Consider the following 24,519-nt stretch of genomic DNA (forward strand, 5'->3'; position numbering starts at 1 on the left):
CTGTCTCTTTTAAGGAGTTCCAACTTTTCATATTTATTTATTTATTTATTTATTTTTCTTTTGTTGCCTTTGTTGGTTTTTATTGTTGTCGGAGTTATTATTGTTTTTGCTATTGATGTCGTTGTTGTTAGGACAGAGAGAAATGGAGAGAGGAGGGGAAGACAGAGAGGGGGAGAGAAAGACAGACACCTGCAGACCTGCTTCACCGCCTGTGAAGCGACCCCCCTGCAGGTGGGGAGCCGGGGTGCTCGAACCCGGGATCCTTAGGCCGGTCCTTGCGCTTCACGCCATGTGCGCTTAACCCGCTGTGCTACCGCCCGACTCCCCAGGATTTCCAACTTTTCTTTGCCAAAATCATTCCTCCACTCACAGCCCTCTACTCTGGGGTGTCCTAGCTCAATGTCCTCTGCCGCCTCCAGACAAACCGCACCTCCCTTCTTCCTCCTCTGCTAATTTGATTGCAGGACTTCCTCCTCTTGGTTCTCACTTCCTGCTCTCTCCTTCAGCCTCCCTCAGGCCATCTCCCTACCCTGAGGGCTAACTATTCTAACCCACCATTCACACCACATCCCTCTTTAATGGGAGTTCTCTTCTTGGCCTTCCATAGTGTCTTCCCCAATTTTTTTCTTTTTTTTTTTCTTTTTTTTTTTTTTTGCCTCCAGAGTTATCACTGGGGCTTGGTGCCTGTACTACAAATCCACTGCTCCTGGTGGCCATTTTTTCATTGTTGTTTCTGGATAGGACAGAGAAATGGAGAGAGGAGGGGAAGACAGAGAAGGAGTAAAAGACAGACACCTGCAGACCTGCCTCACTGCTTGCAAAGCGACTCCTCTGCAGGTAGGGAGCCAGGGGCTTGAACTGGGATCTTTGTGCCAGTCTTTGTGCTTTGTACTATATGCGCTTAACCCAGTTCACTACCACCCAGCCCCCCCAAACCTATCTCTTAATACCTTTCTACCTCAGAATTATTCCCATTGCACCTAAGGCCCTTTCTCTCCCTGCATCTATATCCATGTCTGCATCCTGGGTACATGTCCTACTCCCTCTGGGCAGGCAGACGTTACACTCTTTCTCTTGATAACTACTCTCTGTTTGTTTATTTATGTATTGGCCTCCAGGGGTATTGCTGGGGCTCAGTGCCTACACTGTGAATCCACTGCTTCTGGAGGCCATTTTTTCCTATTTTGTTGTCATTATTGTCATTGTTGCCACTGATGTTGTTGTTCGATAGGACAGTGAAATTGAGAGAGGAGGGGAGACAGAGAGGGGGAGAGAAAGACAGACACCTGCAGACCTGCTTTACTGCCTGTGAAGCGACTCCCCTGCAGGTGGGGAGCTGGGGGCTCGAACCGGGATCCTCACATGGGTCCTTGCGTTCTGCGCCTCATGCACTTAACCTGCTGCGCTACCACCCGACTCCCCTCTATATATTTATTTATTTTATTGCCACCAGAGTTATTGTTTGGATTTAGTATCTGCACAATGAATCCACTGCTCCTGATGGCCTTTATTTTCTCTTTTTTATATACAGTAACAGAGAAATTGAGCAGGAATTGAGAGAGAGAAAGACCTGCAGCACTGCTTTGCTGCACCAGAAGCTTGCCCCCTGCAGGCAAAGATGGGGGGGATCTTTGTGCAGGGCAGAATGCAGCACCATCCAGTCCCAACTAACTACTCCTTCTTCCCAGCTCCACCACAGGGTGTTTTCCTGGGCACACAGGCTAGGTCTCTGCACATGTAGTGCCACCGAGGATGCAAGGCAATGACAAGCATGAGGGGAGCACACTGAGAAGAAAGCCAGTCCTGACGCTCAGTCTTATTCCTGAGTCTGTTGGATGCTTTTCAACTGAAAGCAGATGATTAATTTGGTGCTGACCTCGTGCAGTCTTTGAACAACAGATAAATTAGTTTACTTGAAAAAGAAATCTTTTCATTTGTATTTCCAAGTCACCTGTGATTTTCCCTGCCTTCCACCCATAGCCCTGCCAGCTGGCAGGAAGAAGGGCAGCAAAGCTGTTGATAAGGGGAGTATAAAGAGGGCTTGGTTCATGGCAAGGGGGCAGTGGTCTACTCTGCTGGCAACATGCTGCGCTTCCTGGTGTTTGCCTCCTTGGTCCTTTATGGTGAGTGCTCTGGCCCAAGTTGCAGAGGGAGGGGGACTGGAATAAGAAGCCCCAAAAGCTGGGGAGTTGGGCGGTAGTGCAGTGGGTTAAGCGCAGGTGGTGCAAAGTACAAGGACCAGAGTAAGGATCCTGGTTTGAGCCCCCGGGTCCCCACCTGCAGGGGAGTCACTTCACAGGCAGTGAAGCAGGTCTGCAGGTGTCTGTCTTTCTCTCCCCCTCTCTGTCTTCCCCTCCTCTCTCCATTTCTCTCTGTCCTGACGACAACATCAATAACAACAACAATAATAACTACAACAACAATATATTAAAAAGGGGTAACAAAAGGAAAAATAAATATAAAAAAAGAAGAAGAAGCTCTAAAAGCTATCCCTAAGCCCAGGCCTGCTTTCTGTCCCAGAGTAGAATGGGACACTGCCTGTGTATCTAGCAACAATTTCACCCTCTGAAATCCATGACAGCAAAGATCAGGGCCACTCTAAATACAGACCTCTCTGGCTGGGAGGTCTCTGTGAAGCAGAAAGATGCATCCTCCTGAGGCCTCCACTTCTCAGCAACTCTATTGATAGGGCGGCATCCCTGCCAGTGCCTGGCTGGAATATGCACTGCTCTCCTTTTACCCCAAGAATCTTGTCAAAGCATTTCATGGGCAACCCCCTCCGGTCAAGGAATGATCCCCAAAATAAGGCTGAGATCACAGGACCCTCCGAGGCCCTCTGGGTGACCGGGTGATGGTTCTCCATAGCATGCCAGAGTTCTGGGAAAAGGTAGGGAGGGGAAGCAGAAGCCACTCAAACTCCCCTGTTTTCAAAAAGGGTTCTGAGAACTCACAGCTGGGCCTCTTTGCTAGGGAGGAACTGTGGATGTGCAGACAAAGCACAACTGCCACCCCCCACCCCAACCCTGAGTTGACCCCATGCTTAGTCATCACTCACTTTTCTTCTGTTCCACAAAGGACACAGCACCCAGGACTTTCCGGAAACCAATGCCCGGGTAGTCGGAGGGACTGAGGCTCGGAGGAATTCCTGGCCCTCTCAGGTGGGTGTTCTTTCATATCCCAGTCCTCCAGCAAAATGAGAGCTGCTTGCGCCTGACACACACTATTATGCAAGTTTGCAGATATTCACAGAAAACTCTCCGTCTGGATTCTGAATTTTACATTTTAAAGATGGGTGGAACCCAGTTTAGGTTAATTTTTCTAAATGCAAAAGGCTTGGTGGAAGATTTACATACCAGCCACACTCATGTTTGTGCTCCAAGCAACACCACTTGTGCCACACTAGCAAGACTGTGCTAGACCCACACCTCCAGCTCCACATAACTTGGCACACACACACACACACACACACACACACGTTGCTCATTTGACTGAAGTTTCCACTTTCATGATACAGCAGCTGTCTGATTGAAGCAATTCAGAATACATAAAAACTAGCAAATTAGCAGGTGAATAGTCACACTTTGAGGGGAATCACTATAGTTAGATTGTAATTCAATTTACAAGTTTAGAGACCCAACTTTCTGGAGTAGAGCTACTAGGTATTATGGATGTGGAAAAAGATATAAACTGATAGAAATATGCATTCTAGAGATATTTCTTACAGACTTTTATATATATTTGGATAGATAGAAATAGAGAGGGGAGAGGGAGACTAGGAGGGAGGGAGGGAGAGGGAGGGGGAAGGGAGAGAGAGAGACCGAGACCTGTGGCACTGTTTCACCACTTATGGAACTCCCACCCCCTGCAGGTGGGGACTGGGGGCTTGAACCTGTGTCCTTGCACATTATAATGTTTGTGCTCAACCAGGTGTACCACCATCCAGCCCCTTCAAGAGGTATTTCTCAGTATCCCCTGAAGCAGGGGAGACAGGGTTTATCTTGGAAATCTCTTGAGAGTGTGAGTATGCCACAGACATCTATTACAGGGAGATGAGAGGTTGTATTCATGGACCAGCAACTATACTGTAAGCCATTAACAGTGTCCAGTAACCTCCCAGTAAATTGGTGAAAGAAAGACAAAAGGGAAGAAGGAGAGAAAGGAAGGAAGGAAGGAAGGAAGGAAGGAAGGAAGGAAGGAAGGAAGGAAAAAAGGAAGGAAGGAGGAAAGGAAGAAAACTTCAGAGGGATGCTCTAGAAATCTAAACTTGTGGGTCCCAGATGATGGAGCGATTTCATGGCTACATTTCCCTGCCAAGAGGGAATGAAAACAGAAGGACTTTGGTTCCAGGATCTTTTGCAGCAACCTAGAGTCACAATGCCAAATACAGTAAACTTTTACTCTGCCATCCATGTACACAGCAAATATCACCAAACAATGGACTACTTTTTCCTGCTAATCTCATACTTTCTTACCGTCACTGCTAGTAGCTACAACTAACCAGTCAACTACAATTCACAGGCCCAGAAACTTGGAGAGTGTTTGGAAGGATGGCAGAAATTTAAGGAGCTAATGTGTAGTTTGGGACAAAGCCTTTTAAGAAACAACAACCTGACTGGGGAAATAGCTTAAATATTAGAGCACTGGAGCATCATGCCTGAGCTTCCTGGCTTTACCCCCAGCACTGCACATAGTGGAAGTGTTTCTCTGACTTCTCTTTGTCTTAGGTGAAATTCACTCTCTATCTGTTCTAGATTTTTTTTCTCTTTAGTTTTCTTTTCTTTTTTTTTAATTTTACTTAAGAAAGGATTAATTGCTGAGCAGTGCTCTGGTAGAAAAAAAAAAAAAAAGAAAGGATTAATTAACAAAACCATAGGGTAGGAGGGGTACAATTCCACACAATTCCCACCACCCAATCTTCATTTCCCACCCCCTCCCCTGATAGATTTCCCATTCTCTATCCCTCTGGGAGCATGGACCCAGGGTCATTGAGGGTTGCAGAAGGTAGAAGGTCTGGCTTCTGTAATTGCTTCCCCGCTGAACATGGGCGTTGACTGGTTGGTCCATACTCCCAGTCTGCCTCTCTCTTTCCCTAGTAGGGTGGGTCTCTGGGGAAGCGGAGCTCCAGGACACATTGGTGGGGTCTTCAGGCCAGGGAAGCCTGGCCGGCATCCTGATGACATCTGGAACCTGGTGACTGAAAAGAGAGTTAACAAACGAAGCCAAACAAATTGTTGAGCAATCTTTTCTTTTCTTTTCTTTCCTTTCTTTCTTTTCTTTTTTTTAACCAGAGCCCTGCTCAGTTCTGGCTTATGGTGGTGCAGGGGATTGAGCCTGGAACTTTGGAGCCACAGGCAGGAGAGTCTCTTTGCATAACCATTATGCTGTCTACCCTCTGCTCCCCCTCATCTGTTCTAAATAAATCTTTACCAAAAAAAGAAAGAAAAGAGACATCAAACTATCCTTCTTTTCTTCCCTCCCCATCTAGATTTCCCTCCAGTACTTGTCTGGAGGTAACTGGTATCACACTTGTGGAGGAACTCTCATCAGGCAGAACTGGGTGATGACAGCTGCTCATTGCGTAGACAGGTGAGAAAAACAAAGACCCGTTTCCCTGTGGCTGGGCTGCGGTGCACCTGCTTAGTGCACACATCAACATGCACACGGACCCCGGTTCAAGCCTCCAGTCCCCACCTGCAGGGAGAATGCTTCATGAGTGGTAAAGCAGGCCTGCAAGTGTCTATCTTTCTCTCCCCCTTTCTGTCTCCTTTCCCCCCTCTCAATTTCTCTCTGTCCTGTCAAATAAAATAAAAATAGAAAGAAGAAGAAAAAAAAGGAAAAAAATGGCATAGTAGATTCATAGTGCAGGTATGGAGCCCCAATGGTAACCCTGATGGCAAAAAAAAAAGAAGTTTTTCTGAGTCCCAGGGAGGGAAAGAGTTTAGCCCTTCTGGAGGAAAATGTGTCTTTGGTTTCTCAGGGCGAGATGCTAAAGGGATGCTTGGGAAGAGCTTTGAGGATGTAACAGAATATAATAAAAAGAACAGACTTTGGAGTTAGGCAAGTTCAAGTTCAAAATCTATTCTACCTTCTTCAAGCTATCGGCATTGAGCAATTTAGCTTCTCAAAGCCCTCATGTTCTTATCTCTAAAACAGGATACTAATACTTTGTCGCTTTCTTGTGAGGATTAAGTGAGTAAATATTTAAGGCCCTCACCATTGGCTGGTAACCATTCTTTCATATTTGCCTTGAGCAGTGGTTCTCGAATTTGAGCATGTATCAGGATCTCCTGGAAGGCAGACTGCTGAGCCCCACCCAGCAGTTTCTAATTCAGTAGATTCAGGTTGCATCTCTAACAAATTTCCAGATTCTGTGGATGCTTTAGGAACCACTGATGTAGACGTTTATATGTTTACATGTCCCTCAAAAATCTTTTTGGATGGGGACCAGGCAGTGATGCACCTGGTAGAGTGTACATGTTACAGTGCTGAAGGGCCTGGGTTCAAGTCCCCAGTCCCCACTCGTAGTGGGGAAGCTATATATATATAAAATACTTCTGGAAATTGAGCGCCATTTTTTTATTGGGGCAATTAATGGTTTATGTTCACCCCCACCTCTCCAAGCCATGAGATATTCAGTATATGTTTGGCTTACTAAGTTGGGAAAACAAAGTTGCTGATACTCATGAACCCCACAAGTTAGTAAATTAGGGGATGAGAAAGTTTGTTACTTCCTCATCATCCAGGGCCTCTCATCCCTCTGCTGCGTAGGCCGATAAGACAGGCTCCTGACCTAAAGATAAGATGTAGCATGGCTTCTCTAAGGTGGAAAGAAGGTGTGAATCCTCTGGATTGCTCACGGCTTCCTTCTCTCACTGCAGTCAGATGACCTTCCGTGTGGTGGTTGGAGACCACAACCTGAGCCAGAATGACGGCACCGAGCAGTATGTGAGCGTACAGAGGATTGTGGTGCACCCCTACTGGAACAGCAACAACGTGGCGGCCGGGTAGGGGCACTGTGGGCCATTTTTCTTGTCATTTACTATTCATTACATGGAATAGACTCAATCAGAAGAAGCAAATTTCATAAAGCAAATCTTACATGAGAAAACTCCTAGGGGGCTGGGTGGTGGTACACGGGGCTAAGCACACATAGTACAGAGTGCAAGGACCTTCGTGAGGATCCTGGTTCGAGTCCTCGGCTCCCCACCTGCAGGAGGTCACTTCATAAGTGGTGAAACAGGCCTGCAGGTGTCTATCTTTCTCTCCCTCTCTATCTCCTCCTCCCCTCTCAATTTCTCTCTGCCTGCCCCCCAAAAAAAATCAGAAAAAAAAAAATGGCTGCAAGAACAGTGGATTCGTATGCAGGCACCGGGCCCCAGCACTAACCCTGGAGGCGAAAGAAAGAAAGGAAGGAAGGAAGGAAGGAAGGAAGGAAGGAAGGAAGGAAGGAAGGAAGGAAGAAAGAAAGAGGGGGCTACAAGACTGAGGTGGTAATATTGGGAAGGGAAGTAGTTAAAATAGTGGTTAATTCTATAGTGTGGAAGGGTGAAGATAGGTTCAAGTTACTGGAATATTTCTACTGAGCCCTCAGAACCATGCAACATTTCACATCTTTCTTCTATGCTAAGTTGTCTCTATTAGCAAGATCGCATCATCCTCTCTTTTCTGATTCCCATACAGAACTCAAAAATGTAAGCTCCACACCTGTGGATTGCAGGTATCAGAGCCCTACTATAACACCATGATCACACCAGCAGGTGGTGCTGTTATACATATAATGTTTTACAATCCAACCCTCCCTACGGAGTCAAAGTCACTGGTTTCCAATGCTATAAGGACAGTAGAGAGGGCCTACTCCTAGGCTGACCTGAAGGAAGACCTGATACCAGGAGTGAGCAGTCTCATTTCCCCTGCAGCTATGACATCGCCCTGCTGCGCCTGGCCCAGAGTGTTACCCTCAACAGCTATGTCCAGCTGGGTGTTCTGCCACGGGAGGGAACCATCCTGCCTAACAACAGTCCCTGCTATATCACAGGCTGGGGCAGAACCAGAAGTAAGTAACCTGCATTAGCACCACCTACCATCTGCACCTTGGCTAGATAATTGCTATTCTGAGGGGTATTTCTCTATAGCCCTGGGCATTCATAGCCAAAGACCAGGAAACAAAAGTATGGACAATAAAATAACCAGTGCAGGCCTGGCAAAATAGCTTACCTGGGTGGTGCACTTGCTTTGCCATGTGCATGACCAGGGCTCAGGAATGGGCCCCCACCACACTGAAGGATGCTTCAGTGCTGTGGTGTCTCTCTATCTCTTTATCTCTCTATCTCTATCTGGAAAAGTAAGCAAATCCTGGCAACAAAAAATGAATGAATAAATAAATAATTGAAAACTAGCTAAAAAAAAAAAGGGTCATGGGGTAATGAAGTTATAAACTCTTTAAATTTTATTTTTATTCTTGATAAGAGAGAGCAGAGCACCACTCAGCCCTGGCATTTGTGGTGCCAGTTATTGAAACTGGGACCTCCTGCATGCAAGACCTATGCTTTCCCACTGAGATAGTTCCCAGGTCTATAAATGCGTGTAACTGAAAATTAATTTACTTCAAGAACTACTTGGTGCCTGACTTTCATTTTATACATGAGGGAAGTAAAGTTCAGAGAAGTTAAAGATCCTATACAAGGTCATGACTAGCTTAGCTTTGACCAGGCCCAGGTGGTCTGGTCCCCACTGTGGATGTCATTACAACCATGCTATTACCTACCATGGATAGTCACTGAGGCTGTGGGTTGAACTGAATGAACCCAGAGTAGCTGCAGGTCCAAAGAACTCAAGGCAGACTTCATGAGAAGATTCAGAAAATATACAAAGGTAGTGGGCTACCCATAGAAATACCTAAGGAGGGACCAGGTGATGATGGCACATCTGGTTGAGCACATGTATTACCGTGCACAAGGACCCACCTTCAAGCCCCTGGTCCCCACCTGCAGGGGGAAAGCTTTACGAGTGGTGAAGCAGTGTTGCAGGTGGCTCACTGTATCTCCCTCTCTAACACCCTCCTCAGTTTGTCTCTGTCCTATCAAATATAATAAATAAAGTGGTTATATATATATATGAGAGATAGCTAAGGAGGGTAGAGACATCAGACCTGCCACAGAATCTATCAGCCATCAGTCAACATGAGGCAAGTCTATTGTGAACAGCCAGTCTACTAGGAAGACCTGGAGAGAGAGAGAGGGAGAGAGGGAGAGGGAGAGAGAAAGAAATGCATTTAATCTAGCTCTGCTCTTGGTTTACTTCATGCCGTTGTGGTTCAGTTTCCTTATCTACAACATTAAAGGATTGTTGTAGGATCCAAAGAAATAATTCATGTGTGAAGGCTTTGAAATCAAAGTGCCAGATAAAGAAAAACCTGAAGAAATGAAAACAAGGGTGCACAGTCCCTGTTCTGCTTTATGGGATTTACAATGCAAGGAGGAAGCAGGGCAGAGTGATAAGTTATCAACAAATAAGACCATACTGGTTATTTAACTAAGGTATCTGTGAGTTAAAAGGAAAAATAAGAGTAGAATTGGTGGTTTGGGTCCTGAGAACAGAAGTCAAGGATGACCCCCTGGAGGAAGAAGACTAAAGCTTCTGTGCAAAGAAGAGAATGTATGGCATGCACTGAGCAGAGACAAGCTTGTCCGGAGTTCAGCTTTCATCTAGTCTTGGGAGCATCTGGCAGGATTTGGACAGGTTTTCTCCTGGACAGCACATGGAGCTAACCTCCTGTGTGTGTGTCCTCTTCAGCCAACGGACAGCTGGCCCAGACTCTGCAGCAGGCTTACCTGCCCACTGTGGACTATGCTATCTGCTCCAGCTCTTCTTACTGGGGCTCCACTGTGAAGAACACCATGGTGTGTGCTGGCGGAGATGGAGCTCGCTCTGGATGCCAGGTGAGCACACTTCAAGTATCAAGTCCCTCCCCTCAGGCTGGCAAAATGCAATAGTCACTTGGATAGTGAGCTGCTTTTGCCATGATGCAAATCAGGTTCAAGTCCAACCCCCACAGCATTGAAGGAAGCCTTGGTCATATGGTCCATCTCTCTCCCTCCCTCCCTCTTTGCATCTCTCTCAATCTCTCTCTCTCTCTCTCTCTCTCTCTCTCTCTCTCTTGTATTTTTTACCAGAGCACTGCTCAGCTCTGGCTTATGGTGGTACATGGCATTGAACCTGGAACTTTACAGTCTCAGGCATGAGAGTCTCTTTGCATAACCATTATGCTATCTACCCCAGCCAGACTTAAGTCTTTTTAAGACTTATGTATTTATGACAGAGAACCAGTGCATCACTCTGGTATATGCAATACCAGAGATAGAATTCAGGCCCTCCTGCTTGCATGTCCAACATTTTATCTACTATACCACTTCCTGGGCCACATGACCTAAGTGTTTGATGGCTACAATGGGGCTGGTCTTTGTGGTTGTTGTAATTGTATAAGGTAGCTCCTCTCTCATAATCCCAACTTTTCTTGTAACTCTTTCATCACCACTCCTTTACCCCAGCAGTATTTACAGAGGTACAGACAGGTAAGTATGTTCAAAGATGGGGATGCAGAATGGTTTTATAATAGCTTACATGTGTAATAGATAAAATTTCCTACAGATTTCTTAATGTAAGTACAGATTGTTTTTAAAGCTGTTTTACACATGTTCTGGATTATCTGTTATATGCCAGGCACTGGGCTAAGTGCTGGAAATACAAAGATTAATTAGACCCAGAGACTGTGGGAGGAATGGGTAGAGCAGACATGATAGCACACTGTAATACAATGCGGTTACATGTAATGAGAAAGATATACATAGGCTATGTGGTATTCCCAAAGATAGACACCTCTACATACTGAAGTCAGGTTTACCTTCCCTAAGATAGTGGAGTCTGTCAGTAAGTCCTGACGACTATGTAGAAGAAAGTCAGATCAAAATAAAGGAGGAAAATATACTCAGAATTAGGGAGCAGCCTTAAAAGTATTTAATAAGAAACAACTTAGAACATGTAGAAAAGTACAGAGTGTTACCTACTCCTGGAACAGAATCCAGAGCCCACATGTCTCCAAATCTAGCCTGCTGCCTATCTGTGTGTGGCCCATAAGCAAAGAGTGATTTCTCATCTGTAAATGATTTGGGCAAAAGAAGAAGAAGGAAGACGAAGAAGCAGGGGAGGAGGAGGGGATTATCAAGGCAATACCAGGGTACTAGGGGGAGACTTAATTATTATGATTTTTTTTCCTGTCTATCTCTTCTTGTTTTTCTTTTTCCTTTTTCTTTTTTTTTTTTTCCTGTGAGAAGTTTGGTTTTTTTTTTTTTTGTATTTATTTATTTATTTTTTTATTAATTTTTTTTTTTACCAGAGCACTGCTCAGCTCTGGCTTATGATGGTGCAGGGGGATTGAACCTGGGACTATGGAACCTCAGGCATGAGAGTCTGTTTGCATAATCATTATGCTATCTACTCTCCACCTATCTGCTTGTTTTTCTATCTGGAAAAAAAAAAAAAAGCCCAGAGCAGTGAAATTAAGCATGTGTGAGATGCCTAAAATAATAATGTATCAGTATGCATATGTATATAGTCAATGTTCATAAAAAATGCCTTATTGGCACACAGCCATACTTACTCATTTACATTCTTTATAAATATTCTTTTTAAACTTATTTTATTTTTTATTTTTAATACCAGAGCACTGCTCAGCTTTGGCTTCTGGTGGTGTGGGGGATTGAACCTGGGATTGTGGAGCCTCTGGCATGAGAGTCTATTTGCATAACCATTATGCTGCCTATGCCCACCCCTCATTTATATCTTACTCTGGTTGTTTTGCAGAGTTGAATGATTGAGACAGAGACTATGTGAACTGTGGACTGCAAAGCCATTGGGCCTAATTGGCCTTTTCAAAAATAGTATGCTGGTCCAGGATTAAGACATAAATTATTACATTATAGCAAATGATAGAAGGTAACACCAAAAGCAAGGTGGAGCTACATGATTTAGAATTTCAGAAGCCATGGTTGGGAGCCCACATTTTATCCCTCAGGCACTAGGGAACCATTGGAGAATGTTTTGTTATTATTATTTTTTATTGCCACCAGGACTTGTTATTATTATTTTTTTATTGCCACTTGAAGCTTGGTGCTGGCACTATAAATCCATTGCTCCCAGCGGCCATTTTTTCCCTTTTTTTCCCTCCCCTAATCTTTTTATTAGATAGAATGGACAGAAGGGGAAAGAAAGAGAGACACGGGGGTTGGGCGTTAGCGCAGCAGGTTAAGCGCAGATGGCGCAAAGCACACATAAGGATCCCAGTTCAAGCCCCCAGCTCCCCACCTGCAGGGGAGTCGCTTCACAGATGGTAAAGCAGGTCTGCAGGTGTCTATCTTTCTCTCTCCCTCTCTGTCTTTCCCTCCTCTCTCCATTTCTCTCTGTCCTATCCAACAATGAACGACATCTACAACAACAAGGGCAACAAAAGGGGGGAAAATGGCCTCCAGGAGCAGTGGATTCATGGTGCAGGCACTGAGCCCCAGCAATAACCCTGGAAGTAAAAACAAAAAGAAAGAAAGAGAGACACCTGCAGACATGCTTCACCTCTCATGAAGTGTCCCCCATGCAGGTGGGGAATGGGGGCTCGAAACCAGTCCTTATGCATGGTATTATGTGTGCTTAACCACCTGGCCCTGAAGAGTATTTTAAAAAGGAGAACAGCATAGTGTCAAGTTTGCCTTTGGCAACATTCTCTTATGACAAGCACATTTTAAAGAGGACATCACTGACAGAAAAGCTGGTTAGGAGACTATTGCAAATGTCTAGGCAAGAAATTTGAGAGCCTGAATTAAGACAGTAAAGAGGACAGTCTTAAGTCAGACTTCTAGACAGACTTCTGGATTAAGTGATATGGGAGAGAGGTTTGTTGCCTCAAATGAAACAAGAGTCATAGGAGTTATGAAGGAAGGTGGTTTTTTGGTTCTGGACAAGTTGAAATTGAGATCTCATTGGGATATTCAAATATAATCACCCAGTAAGGAATTCGATACAAGAAAGTGGAGCTAGACTATAGATGATTTTAGTAGCAAATGAGACCTCACCCCCACCTCACACAAACATTAGGGGAAAACTGTAAAATGAGAAAAGAACAGAGAGCTAGGGGAAGAATACTGGTAAATTCTTAAAAGCATTAAGACTAGGCGGAGGACAGAGAACCCGCAAGGATTTAAGAAAGAGGAATTAGAAGGAAACGAGAAACCAAAAGGAGTCAATAGTTTAACTATGGCAAGAAAACATTCAGTGGAGTGATGGGTACTGCAAGAGAGAGAGTAATGGATGGCACAAGATCTCAGAGGAGAAAGAAGATAATGGAATCAAGAGCAGAGGCAGAGTTGGCTTTGAACAGGAAGGGTGAAAACAAAGTGCAAATGAACTTGAATGAATATGCAGACTGGGTAGCTAGGGGGTTGACAGGTGTTCTGTATTATGCATCTATTTACTCCTGAAGTAGAAATTAGACTGAACAATTAGCATAAGACAATAGTATCATTGTTTTTGTCTTCTAGCAGAGAAAGACTCTCAAATCCTGATTGTAATTTGCATGAAAAAGATTTTGACTTGAATGTAATAACCTAAAGAAAATACCTCCTAAACTGTAGTTGGGGTGGGGTATTATTAGTTCCTTTTAAAAGAACTATCCACAAATTGAACTTTTGGTCTATTTCCCTAGTTCTCTTTTTTTTAGGTTTTCAGTTTTACTGAAGCTGTATAAATTCAGTTGCTTAAGCTAGCAAAACTATGAGGCTTAATAAGAGAGTTGAACACATTACATTTTTCTTAGTCCTCTAGCAGTCTCTGCCTATTCATTGTATTCTTTCTTCTGCACCAGAGAGGACCCCTTTGAACTCTAGTCAGCTTATTCCTTTAGAATCTACCTCCATTTCTTCCTCTCTCTCTCTCAAAAAAGAAAAAAAAAAAAATATATATGTATATACTTAATTTTTTACTTCAGGCACTGAGGGGGAGATGTAAATTTGTCTTTTTTTTTTTTACATACAAACACCTGCCCCCTAAGTATAAATTTTTCTAATCCCTGATTCAACTTCCCAAATAGTTTTAGTGAGATTAATATTGTTTATTATGATCATGCAAAATGCTATTCATGACCACATTGTATTCATGCTGCAATTTTATTTCCTACATAACTTTGTTTTCTCTGGAGTTAATAATTATCTTTTTATTTGCAAAGTATATACTCTCCTTATCACTAATTCAGTCCCACACACTCCAATAGTTTGTGTTTCATTTTATCTTCTCTTGACCCTAGTGTTCTAGTGTCTTGGTATGGGCCTATTTGCATTCACTATATGAGTAATGCCTAGTAGATTGTTTCATTCTGGATACTTCAGACCTTTGGTTTAGAAAATGTTTATTTGGTGATGATTTCCTCCCCTCCTATTTAATTTTCTCTTTATAGAATTTCTCAAATTCAGGGAGTCAGGCAGTAGTGCAGCGGGTTAAGTGCAGGTGGCACAAAGCGCAAGGACCAGTGTAAGGATCCCGGTTCGAGCCCCCGGCTCCCCACCTGCAGAGGAGTCGCTTCAAAAGCAGTGAAGCAAGTCTGCAGGTGTCTATCTTTCTCTCCCCCTCTCTGTTTCCCCCTCCTCTCTCCATTTCTCTCTAACTTATCCAACAATGACGACATCAATAATAACTACAATAATAAAACAAGGGCAACAAAAGGGAATAAAAATAAATTAAAAAGAGAATTTTTCAAATTCACAAATTTGAAAAAATCCTAAACACAAATCCTAAACTGGCCCTCCTATGTTGTTTATTCTTCTTTATCTTCCAGTTCTTCCAATCTTTCATTTCTACTGTAATAATTTCCAAAAGTTCTCTTTATTTTCTGAATGTTCTCTTCAGAACATAATAGCATGCTGTTTTGTTCTATCATAGATGCAATACTAATTATAGTTTTAATATTTGCTTTCTTCTCCCTACATAATCTTTGTTGCCTTCATTTTTTCTCTTTGGTTTGATCTTTATTTTTATATTAAGAGCCTTTCTTTTTTTGTACCAGTGCACTGTTTAGCTCTGGTTTATGGTGGTATGGGGGGGCTGAACCTGAAACTTTGGAGCCTTAGGCATGAGGGTCTGTTTGCATAACCATTATGTTATCTACCCTCTGCCCAAGAGCCTTTCTGACCCAGATGCTCAGTAATACTCACTGTCTGTTCTTATTTCAGAGTAGAGTGGTAAAGAGCTGATTAGTAGCTCTGAGCCTTAGTGGCTGTACATCTATGAGGAACTGCTCTGTCAAGTGATCTTACAAGGCCACTTTATTGGGGAATGTCATTATCTTTAGGCCTCCTCTTTTATGTTAAGTAAATTACCCAGAGAAATAGTTTCTAGTATGTCTGAAATTAAAATACTTAATAAAAAAGTGTCAAGGTCCTCTGTAAATCCAGGTTCCTTTGATTCTAAGCTTGAATGTATAACTACTGTCCGCTACATCACATTATCCCTCTTCATCCCAGTTTAGCTTTACATGTGCTGACTACCTACACTGTTTCTAAATTCTAACTAAGCCAATTAGTCTTTAAATGCTGTGAATAAAGAAAGAAATCCTTAGAATATCCACCCCCTCCACCCAAGGGTCAATTTCAGTCAATAAAAGCTATTAAGCTTAAGAAGTTCAAAGGTCTATTACTAGCATTTGTGGAGAGGAAAACTAGCAGTTAAGCATATTTCTGCTTTCAAGAAGCTCACAAATATAAGTGGGAGGTAGAATAAATTATGAAATTAAAATACAAGGCAGAACAGGACATAAATACTGCAAAGGAAAAGAACAACTGTAGTTGTTTAGAGGAAATCCATCCTAATTGTGGCAATCTGAAGGAAGTGGAGATTTCAATTCGAACATCAAAACTATACGATTTTACAGGAATGGACTTTACAAATGGGATGTAGTCAAAAGCAAATACCTAAAAAGCAAATGATTTGGAGTTTTAGGACTGTGTTTCTCTTCCCTGCAGGGTGACTCTGGAGGCCCTCTCCATTGCATGGTGAATGGCCAGTATACCATCCATGGAGTGACCAGTTTTGTATCCAGCCAGGGCTGTAATGTCTCCAGGAAGCCCACAGTCTTCACACGGGTCTCTGCTTATATCTCTTGGATTAATAATGTGAGTCCTCCCAAATGATGGGTTGAAACAGGGTCAACTGGAAACCCATGTCCTGGCTGGGTTGAACAGCAGAAGTTGGGTGGGGAAGTCTTTCTCTTCCTCACCATGTTCATATTTACTCCTTCCCCCTCCATAGTGTAGTCTCCCTCAATAACACTGTCAGTCCGAGTACATTCCCCTTTACAGTAAATAGGACTCACCATCGTGTTTATTTATTGCTGAGGGTAAGACTGATAACAACAGCAGATCTGCACCAGACCCATATCAGTGGTGTCCTGGATCTAAGACAAGGAAAAACAGCTCCAGAAATACCTAAAAGTTCCTGGATAAGAGAGAGAAAAGAAAAAAAAAAAATCAACAGTCTCTTCCACCAGTTATTTTAATGGCATTGTAAGAATTTGCTCTTCCCTTCGGAGAGCATTCTTTTTCTACCTTAAACAGTGCTTGAGGGATAGATGAGACTCTACCTACACTGAGACAGTGGTAGAGGCTTATAATTGTCCCATCTGTGCCCACCAGCCTTAAAACACATTCTGAAGTCTATGGGTTGCGTCTTGACTCCCAACTGTTGAAAAGTCTGTTCTTTGAGACTGAGTGGTGTACACCTGGTTGAGTGACATGTTACCATGTGCAAGGACTCAAGTTCAAGCCCCTGGTCCCAATTGCAGGGGTGGAAGCTTCACAAATAGTGACTCAGTGCTGCAGGTGTCTCTCTTGCTCTCCCTCTATTTCCCCTTTCCTTCTCAATTTCTGTGTCTACTCAATAAAATAAAAACATAATATTTTTTAAGTCTGTCCTTTTCCACTAATTCTGAGGTCTATGCCTATAACATTGAATCATTCTGACATGGAGGAGACCTACTTCCTGTCCTATTCCCCAACCTCTCAATTCCCTATAAACCCAGCACAGGGTCAACCCTGATATATATTTTTTTAAAAAGGACAGTGGTAAACAGAAATTACTCACAATAGAATAATTGGCTTTTCCTTTAGGTCGTTGCCTATAACTGAACATCTCTGTGAGGACAACTGTCTCCCCAAGATGACTTGAGATCTACAGTACTGACTTGAAGCCGTCAAGGAAGAAACACTCTAAGAGACCATTAAGCCAAACACAGAAAAGCAAATAAAATTGAATTACATGACCATCCTCTGTGTTTTCTATTTGTAAGTAAGCCTTCTAGTGGAAGGAGTTGGACCAAAGTTGCATTTCACATTTCTGGACTGGTTGTTCCCATTGCTCCACCTCTACCAGTTCACAAACTAAGCAAAAGGAGAAAAAGTTTTGCATAGTGATTTTTGGATCGTTTTAGAATCTACCTAGCTATTAACCTAGTATATCAATATTTGCTACATTCAAAGAACAGAGTACTGTTAAAATGTTCCCAAGTAGTTAAATATACCCTGACTTTCCCAGGTAGACTGTAGGATTATTCTTTTGTTTCCCCCTTTAAAGACTAAAACAGGTACTCAACCTGGTGGCATCATTTTGGTAATAGCAATTACTAAAATATGGAGATAGGAATATAGGACTAGATGGCAGGTCAGATGCTAGTAGACAAAGAAAGTGATAAGTTATGGATAAGACTAGCAAGGAAAGAATAGAAAAGAAGATAATAAAGAAATGGTTGAGGGGGAGTCGGGCGATAGTGCAGCAGGTTAAGCGCACATGGCATGAAGTGCAAGGACTGGCGTAAGGATGCTGGTTCAAGCCCCCGGCTCCCCACCTGCAGGGGAGTCACTTCATAGGCAGTGAAGCAGGTCTGCAGGTGTCTGTCTTTCTCTCCCCCTCTTTGTCTTCCCGTCCTCTCTCCATTTCTCTCTGTCCTATCCAACAATGAAGACAGACAACAATAATAACTACAACAATAAAATAACAAGGGCAACAAAAAAGGAATAAATAAATATTAAAAGAAGAAGAAGAAAAGAAACGGTTGAGGGAAAGAGGAGAACTACAATGCAGAGCCTGAAAGTGTGAGTCAGCACTTCAAAGGTGGAACTAAATTAAGCAACCGGATCCAGGGCTCTATACACAACAGAGACTGAGAAGCTGCTAATTCTGTACTATCCTGGCCAAGATTCAGTCTGTCAGAGTGGCCTAGAATACAGTGAAGCGGGAACTGAAAGGAGAAGTGTAAGAGGATGAGAAGCAGCCTTTCACAGCCATCACTGAGAACCGTATAAGAGACCAGAGTAGTTCATTTCTAGCTGGAGAACCAGCTAGAACCAGTCTTGGAATGTGTAGGTTGCTATGTTGGCAGAAGTCTCCAAGAACAATGCATATGATATAAAAAGCTCGACTGGAATCAGGATGACTGTATTCCTCCCATCTCAGTGCCTCCTGTAAGGAGCAGAACAACACTGAGCAAGTCACTATCCTGTGACTCTTTTCCCCTAAACAGTTAACTTCCAAAGACTGTTTGTGCTCAAATGCTACATTATTTGGTGATCATAAATTTCAGTTCCCAAGAAATTGACACTAAAACTGTCATAAAAGGCAGTTTGGGGGCCGGGTGGTAGCACAGCAGGTTAAGTGCACATGGTGCGAAGCTCAAGGACCAGCTTAAAGGATCCCGGTTCGAGCCCTGGCTCCCCACCTGCAGGAGGGTTGCTTCACAAGTGGTGAAGCAGGTCTGCAGGTGTCTATCTTTCCCCCTCTCTGCCTTCCTGTCCTCTCTCGATTTCCCTCTGTCCTATCCAACAAGAACTACAGCAATAACAATAATAAACAAGGGCAACAAAAGGGAAAAAATAGCCTCCAGGAGCAGTGTATTTGTAGTGCAGGCACTGAGTGCCAGTGATAACCCTGGAGACAAAAAAAAAAAAAAAAAGCAATGGTTTGGGCTATACAGCTGAAGAGTATATGACTAAAGCAACCTCCTTCTGCAAATAACACATATGCTACGACAGTGGTCTTTTTTTTCTTAAAGATTTTATTTATTTATTAATGAGAAATAGGAGGAGAGCGAAAGAACCAGACATCACTCTGGTACATGTGCTGCCAGGGACTGAACTCAGGACCTCATGCTTGAGAGTCCAATGCTTTATCCACTGTGCCACCTCCCGGACAACCACAGTGATCTTCTGTGTTCCCACAATATTACCATCCACTGAGGTTCTCTCCAACTAACATCAAGAACCTCTATTTTCTTTAACCACCCCTTGAGCTCATCCCCAGAATAGCATCCAGACTAAACCCTAATAATGGATCATCTGAAATTGTTATATCCATCTCTGTACGTGAATTAATTACATTACAACAATCATAATCATGATTATCAGTGTATCTCTCAACTTTAAGCATCTTGAAGTCAGGGGTTGCATTTTTTGGACTGCATTTTTCTGAAAATTCTTTATTAGTGATTTAATATTGATTTATAAAATTATAAAACAATTAGAGGCATAATTCCACACCTTTCCCGCCACCAGAGTGCTTTGTCCCCACTCCCTCCACAGTAAACTGCAATAGTTCTCCCAAGATCACAGATATGGGATATATATATATATATATATATACACACATATATATTTGCCCATTTTTTTATGGTCTGCTTTCTCTTCCTTTTACGTAACACCTACAATTATTACTACTTCCAAGTGTCCTTCCTTTTTTCATCTTCCTTAACATTTCTCTCCCTCTAGGAGCATGGGCCAAAATTCTTTTTGGGGTGCAGAAGCAGTTTTAGCTTCTGTAACTGCTTCTCTGCTGGACATAGACATTGGCAGGCTGATCCACAGGGTATTGCATTTTAAAATAATTTATTTGTTATAGGATAGAGACAGGGAGAAATTGAGAGGGAAGGGGAAGAGAGGGAGACACTCCTATAACACTGCTTCACCACCTTGAAGCTTGCCTCCTGCAGATGGGGAGTAGGGGCTTGAACCTAGGTCCCTGTGCATGGCAACACTTGTGCTCAACTAGGTGTGTCACCGGATTGCACTTTTAAAATATTTATTTGTTAATTAAATAGAGATGAGAGAGAGCATCACTATGGCAAATGCCTGGACCTCATGCTTGAGAGTTCAATACTTAAGTCACTAAGCCACCTGCTGGGTCACCAGGGATCACATTTTAAAAATTCATCCTAGCAGCCTGAGAAGTGGTACAGTGGCAGAGTATAGAACTTGTATGCATGAGGTTCCAAGTTTGATCCCTGGCATTGCATGGGCCAGACTGATACTCTGGTTTTCTCTCACTCTCTTTCATTACAAATATGTAAATCTTTTTTTTTTTTTTTAATCATCTTTGGCTTGCCAACATCCAGCAATGCCTACCATACAGTTCATCCTGAGTGACATAGGTCTGTTTGGGCAGAATTTAAGAAAACCAAGAGCAGGTAGGGATCTCCAAATTTTGTTTCAGGTCTCCAGCTTCCCTCTGCACTCCTTAGAAAGCATACTTTGACTCTTTTCCTTTCCTTCAGTAAATTTTACGTCACTGTAAAGCCTTTCAGTAAAAGGTTATTCCAAATTTAAAATGCTTAATTCCTAGCTTTTCCTTGACACACGTCAGGGAGTTATTTCCAGCTGGAGACCTCTTCCCTAGAGAACATTATAATCTCAGCAACCCCACCGTAACTTTCACATGGAGTCTGTCTTCACATTTTACCAGTCACTGGCATCCAGTATACTGTGCTATTCTAACCATTCTCAGTCCTCAGCGAAACCTTCCATACTTTCCTCTTCATTCTTCTAAACATTCTTTTCCTAAGGATACCTGTTTCTACCTCTAGCAGAGTTGCTCCTCCCTTTCAACTCCACCCCTGTTGTCCTGTCACCTTTCCATGCTGTCCCTACCAGCTCTTGGCTGCTTAGAGGCGTTCTAACTTTGCAACCTAAAGGAAAAAAAAATAAGAGCTAAAACAAAAAACCTGCAACGTGGAGTTAAGAAACCCATTTTATCAGGCGTCCAAGCGATACATACCCATCTGGGTGAAACAGGAGTTTCTTATACAATAAATGTGGGGAAATCCCTATTGTCTTCACCTTTTGTTGCAGTTCTTTTCCAGCTAACTGGCTTTCTGAACCATCGTCTAGGTCCACATTTGCAAAGTGCTCAGCAGGCTGGGGGCTGCCACACCCCAGCCCTGGAGAGCCTTACTGGGGGTCTAGAGTGCGTGCGCCCTGAGGGCAGGCCTGGGCTGAGCTCGCCTGGGCTCGCCGGACGGACGCCGGGGACCTCGTCGGACCTGGCTGCGCTGGGCCTAGAGGGGCTGCAGGCTGGGTGCTGGGTGCTGGGTGCTGGGTGGACCTGCAAATGGGTCACCTTCTGCCAGTATAGACCTCATGGAGTCACCGACGCAGCCGCGTGGCACCGGTTTGGGGTCAACCATCAAGGTGGCCTGGAGGCCTTAGGGGCGGGGCGTGCAGGTCACGCGGGAGCAGGGCCCGGTGAGGTGGCCTCGGCCCCCAGCCCTGCCGCCATCGCCGGATGCGATGCATGCCGGGAAGCCTCACTTCCTTGTCGGGGCCACCAGAAAACCACAGGCCAGGCGGCCCCCGGGGAGCCGGCAGGATGGCAGAGGGCAAGTCTGGCGGCGCCGCGGGCCTCTTTGCCAAGCAGGTGCAGAAGAAGTTCAGCAGGGCCCAGGAGAAGGTAGGCGCCGGGCCTCGCAGAGGGCGCAGCTGGCTGGTGAGGGGCCCGGGAGAGCTGGGCTGAAGAGGGGCCCTTGTCTTCCAAGGAGATGGGAGCAGGAAGGCTTCTCTTCACAGGGGCAGCGCTCAGGGGGAAAGAAAGCATCCGCCGATCGTGGCCAAGGATAAGAGAGGCGAGGAGACACAGTCTGAGAGAAACCTTATCGCTCAGGCTAACCCAGAAAAGGTGAAAGAAGAATCAGCATTGGTGGCTGACTGTAGACCAGCTTTTGCCTTGGTAATTCAGAGAGGATGGTATTTGACAGCTGATGAAATTGACGGTTCAGAAATGGATTATTTACCCCTAAGACATAGGATGGCAATGGCCAGCTATGCTGTCCCTGACTACCAGCTTGGTCTCGTCCATGAATATTAGAGGGCAGGGGTAGATAGCATAATGGTTATACAAAGAGACTCTCATGCATGAGGCTCTGAAGTCCCAGGTTCAGTCTCCTGCACCACCATAAGCCAGAGCTGAACCGTGAGTGCTCTGGTTAAAAAAAAAAAAAAATTAGAGTAATCAGCCTAATTCTCTCAGTACCTGACCCTGCCTAGCCTGTGAGTGTTTACACTGAAGTAAGCAGTAACCCATATCTGCTTCCTGTACCACCGCTTTCTTATTAATGTCCTCCTCCTGGAGATAAAAGTAGCAGTCCATCAGATTGCCCTGTATGGCCTTACCCCAGCACTAACCTTTTAAACTGGTTGTCACCTGTAAGGTATCTGCCTATAGTAGATTACGGGAACACTTCTCTACACAGCATTTTTATGTCTTCCTGTCCAAGGGAAAAACCTGGTAGGTGGCTTTGCTTCTCACCTGAACCTCTGCTCTCCACCCGTCAACACCCTGGTAGGTGAGATGGTATGGGAAGATGATATGGGATGGTATGAGATGGTATAGGAAGCCAAAAGGGTGCAACTCAGGAAAGTACAAGCTCTCCCAAATGAGATTATCAACAGAATTGCTGGAAGGTGGGGGAAGAAGAAAAAATAGAGTTTTTCTATCATTGTCTGAGGAAGTTGCTGTGTCATGTGATAGAGCAGAGGAAAATGTTTGTTTAGCCAGACTCTCTTACTTGACCCTACCCTAACTTCACCTCTAATCAGAGTTTTAATCTCTCCATAGGATGTCTTGCTACAAGTCTGATAGAGAACAGAGCACATAGGAAGGTCTTGCTTTTAGAAGAAGTGTAGGGGCTATCTATGTACAGGGCACTAAAGAGGAGTAAACTAGCTACACTGTGGATTAGAAGAACAAGAACAAAAAACAAAATTTGAGGGGGTCGAGCAGTAGCACAGCAGGTTAAGTGCACGTGGCGCAGAGCGCAACAACCAGCATAGGGATCCAGGTTCGAGCCCCAGCTCCCCACCTTCAGGGGCATCGCTTCAAGCAGTGAAGCAGGTCTGCAGGTGTCTGTCTTTCTCTCCCCCTCTCTGTCTTCCCCTCCTCTCGGTTTCTCTCTGTCCTATCCAACAACAAAGACAGCAATACAAGAATAGTAATAGCAACAACAATGATAAGCAAGGGCAACAAAAGGGGAAAAAATAGGCTCCAGAAGCAGTGGATTCGTGGTGCAGGCACTGAGCCCCTGGAGGCAAAAAAAAAAAAAAATCAAAACAAATCATGGATAATAGTTATTTTTTTAAAGAATTTTTTTTTTTTTCTTCCAGGGTTATTGCTGGGGCTCGGTGCCTGCACTACGAATCCACTGCTCCTGGAGACCATTTTTTCCCATTTTGTTACCCTTGTTGTTGTCATTATTATTATTGTCACCATAGCTATTGTTGTTGTTGTATATGACAGAGAGAAATGGAGAGAGGAGGGGAGACAGAGGGGGAGAGAAAGATAGACACCTGCACACCTGCTTCACACTTGTGAAGCGACTCCCCTGTAGGTGGGGAGCTGGGAGCTGTAACCAGGATCCTTACACCAGTCCTTGTGCTTTGCACCATGTGCACTTAACCCACTGTGCTACCACCAGGCCCCCCAAAATTTTTAACCTATTTATTTATTGGGTAGAGAGAGCCAGAAATTGAGAGGGAAGGGGGTGAGAGAGAGGGAGACAGAGAGACACCTGCAGCACTGCTTCAATAATTGCAAAGCTTTCCCCCTGCAGGTGGGCGCTGCAGGCTTGAACCCAGGTCCTTGCACATTGTGACCTATACACTCAACCAGATGTGCCACCACTCAGCCCCAATAGTTATTTTTTTAAAAGACACTAATTATTTTTACCTTAATCCTTCACTTTCTGTCCTTATCTAGCCTATCATCAACACTATGACTTGCTTTGGAATTTCTCTCCTTTCCTAACTAAGCATGGATATAGAAGTCTTAGGTAAATAATATACCTGCTCTGGGCTTTAGATTCTGAACCAGAGAGATGACAGAGTTGATATCCCATGATCCGGGAACTCAGTGCAGTAAAGACATCAAAGTGAGGAGAGAGGGCTTCATGAATCCTGAATTAAAGATTTCCCTAGATGAGAACTGGCCAAAGGAGGCAGAGAAAGGAGCAAACTCAAAGTTAACCTGGAGTACTAGCTCCTAGGTTTATGCAGAAAACAAGAACATACTCTGAACCCAATTTTAGACATAAGGACAAGTAGGTTGAACTTGGAGCAGTACAGGTGACACACTAGTAGTAGGTGCTACCTGGACTTTGTGTTAAAAGGCCTGGAA

General features: G+C 44.0%; 2 protein-coding genes and 1 long non-coding RNA gene across 7 annotated transcripts in view; 2 read left to right on the top strand and 1 right to left on the bottom strand.

The window, feature by feature from the left end:
* The window catches only part of LOC132539519 (uncharacterized), an 85,366-nt gene that overhangs the window by 43,628 nt on the left and 17,219 nt on the right, over positions 1 to 24,519 (bottom strand). For 2 of the 4 annotated variants that reach the window (XR_009550858.1, XR_009550857.1), the window contains exons 2-3: positions 17,347 to 17,468; positions 16,406 to 16,527 (exon numbers count right to left, since the gene is read on the bottom strand). This is a non-coding gene — a long non-coding RNA (uncharacterized LOC132539519). Of the gene's footprint in view, positions 1 to 4,958; positions 5,195 to 16,243; positions 16,262 to 16,405; positions 16,528 to 17,346; positions 17,469 to 24,519 lie in introns of those variants that run through there. The other 2 variants (XR_009550856.1, XR_009550859.1) reach the window with 2 other exon arrangements.
* CELA1 (chymotrypsin like elastase 1) lies at positions 314 to 17,339 on the top strand. Of its 2 annotated transcripts, XM_060195363.1 has the most exons (9): positions 314 to 837; positions 1,981 to 2,123; positions 3,076 to 3,158; positions 5,486 to 5,586; positions 6,879 to 7,004; positions 7,917 to 8,053; positions 9,793 to 9,938; positions 16,056 to 16,205; positions 17,199 to 17,339. In XM_060195363.1, the coding sequence occupies exons 2-9, from the start codon at positions 2,084 to 2,086 to the stop codon at positions 17,214 to 17,216; spliced, it is 801 nt and encodes a 266-aa protein (XP_060051346.1). In that variant the 5' UTR covers positions 314 to 837; positions 1,981 to 2,083; the 3' UTR covers positions 17,217 to 17,339. The 2 variants fall into 2 exon arrangements, with proteins under 2 accessions (XP_060051346.1, XP_007518308.1); XM_007518246.2 differs by lacking the exon at positions 314 to 837 and having other exon boundaries at positions 1,440 to 2,123.
* BIN2 (bridging integrator 2) overlaps positions 21,553 to 24,519 on the top strand; it is a 67,005-nt gene continuing 64,038 nt past the window's right edge. The window contains exon 1 of the mRNA XM_060195360.1: positions 21,553 to 21,801. Coding sequence (XP_060051343.1) covers positions 21,637 to 21,801 — 165 coding nt within the window. The 5' untranslated portion in view covers positions 21,553 to 21,636. The remainder of the gene's footprint in view (positions 21,802 to 24,519) is intronic.

The sequence above is a fragment of the Erinaceus europaeus genome, chromosome 7 (genome assembly GCF_950295315.1).
Source record: "Erinaceus europaeus chromosome 7, mEriEur2.1, whole genome shotgun sequence".
Classification (NCBI taxonomy): domain Eukaryota; kingdom Metazoa; phylum Chordata; class Mammalia; order Eulipotyphla; family Erinaceidae; genus Erinaceus; species Erinaceus europaeus.

What these genes read in the sequence shown, in the direction of transcription:
- CELA1 (XM_060195363.1), top strand. Translation starts at nt 2,084, where the DNA reads ATGCTGCGCTTCCTGGTGTTTGCCTCCTTGGTCCTTTATG. An exon ending in TGCCTCCTTGGTCCTTTATG is followed by an intron (nt 2,124 to 3,075) that starts GTGAGTGCTCTG and finishes TGTTCCACAAAG; the next exon opens with GACACAGCACCCAGGACTTT. An exon ending in AGGCTGGGGCAGAACCAGAA is followed by an intron (nt 8,054 to 9,792) that starts GTAAGTAACCTG and finishes TGTCCTCTTCAG; the next exon opens with CCAACGGACAGCTGGCCCAG.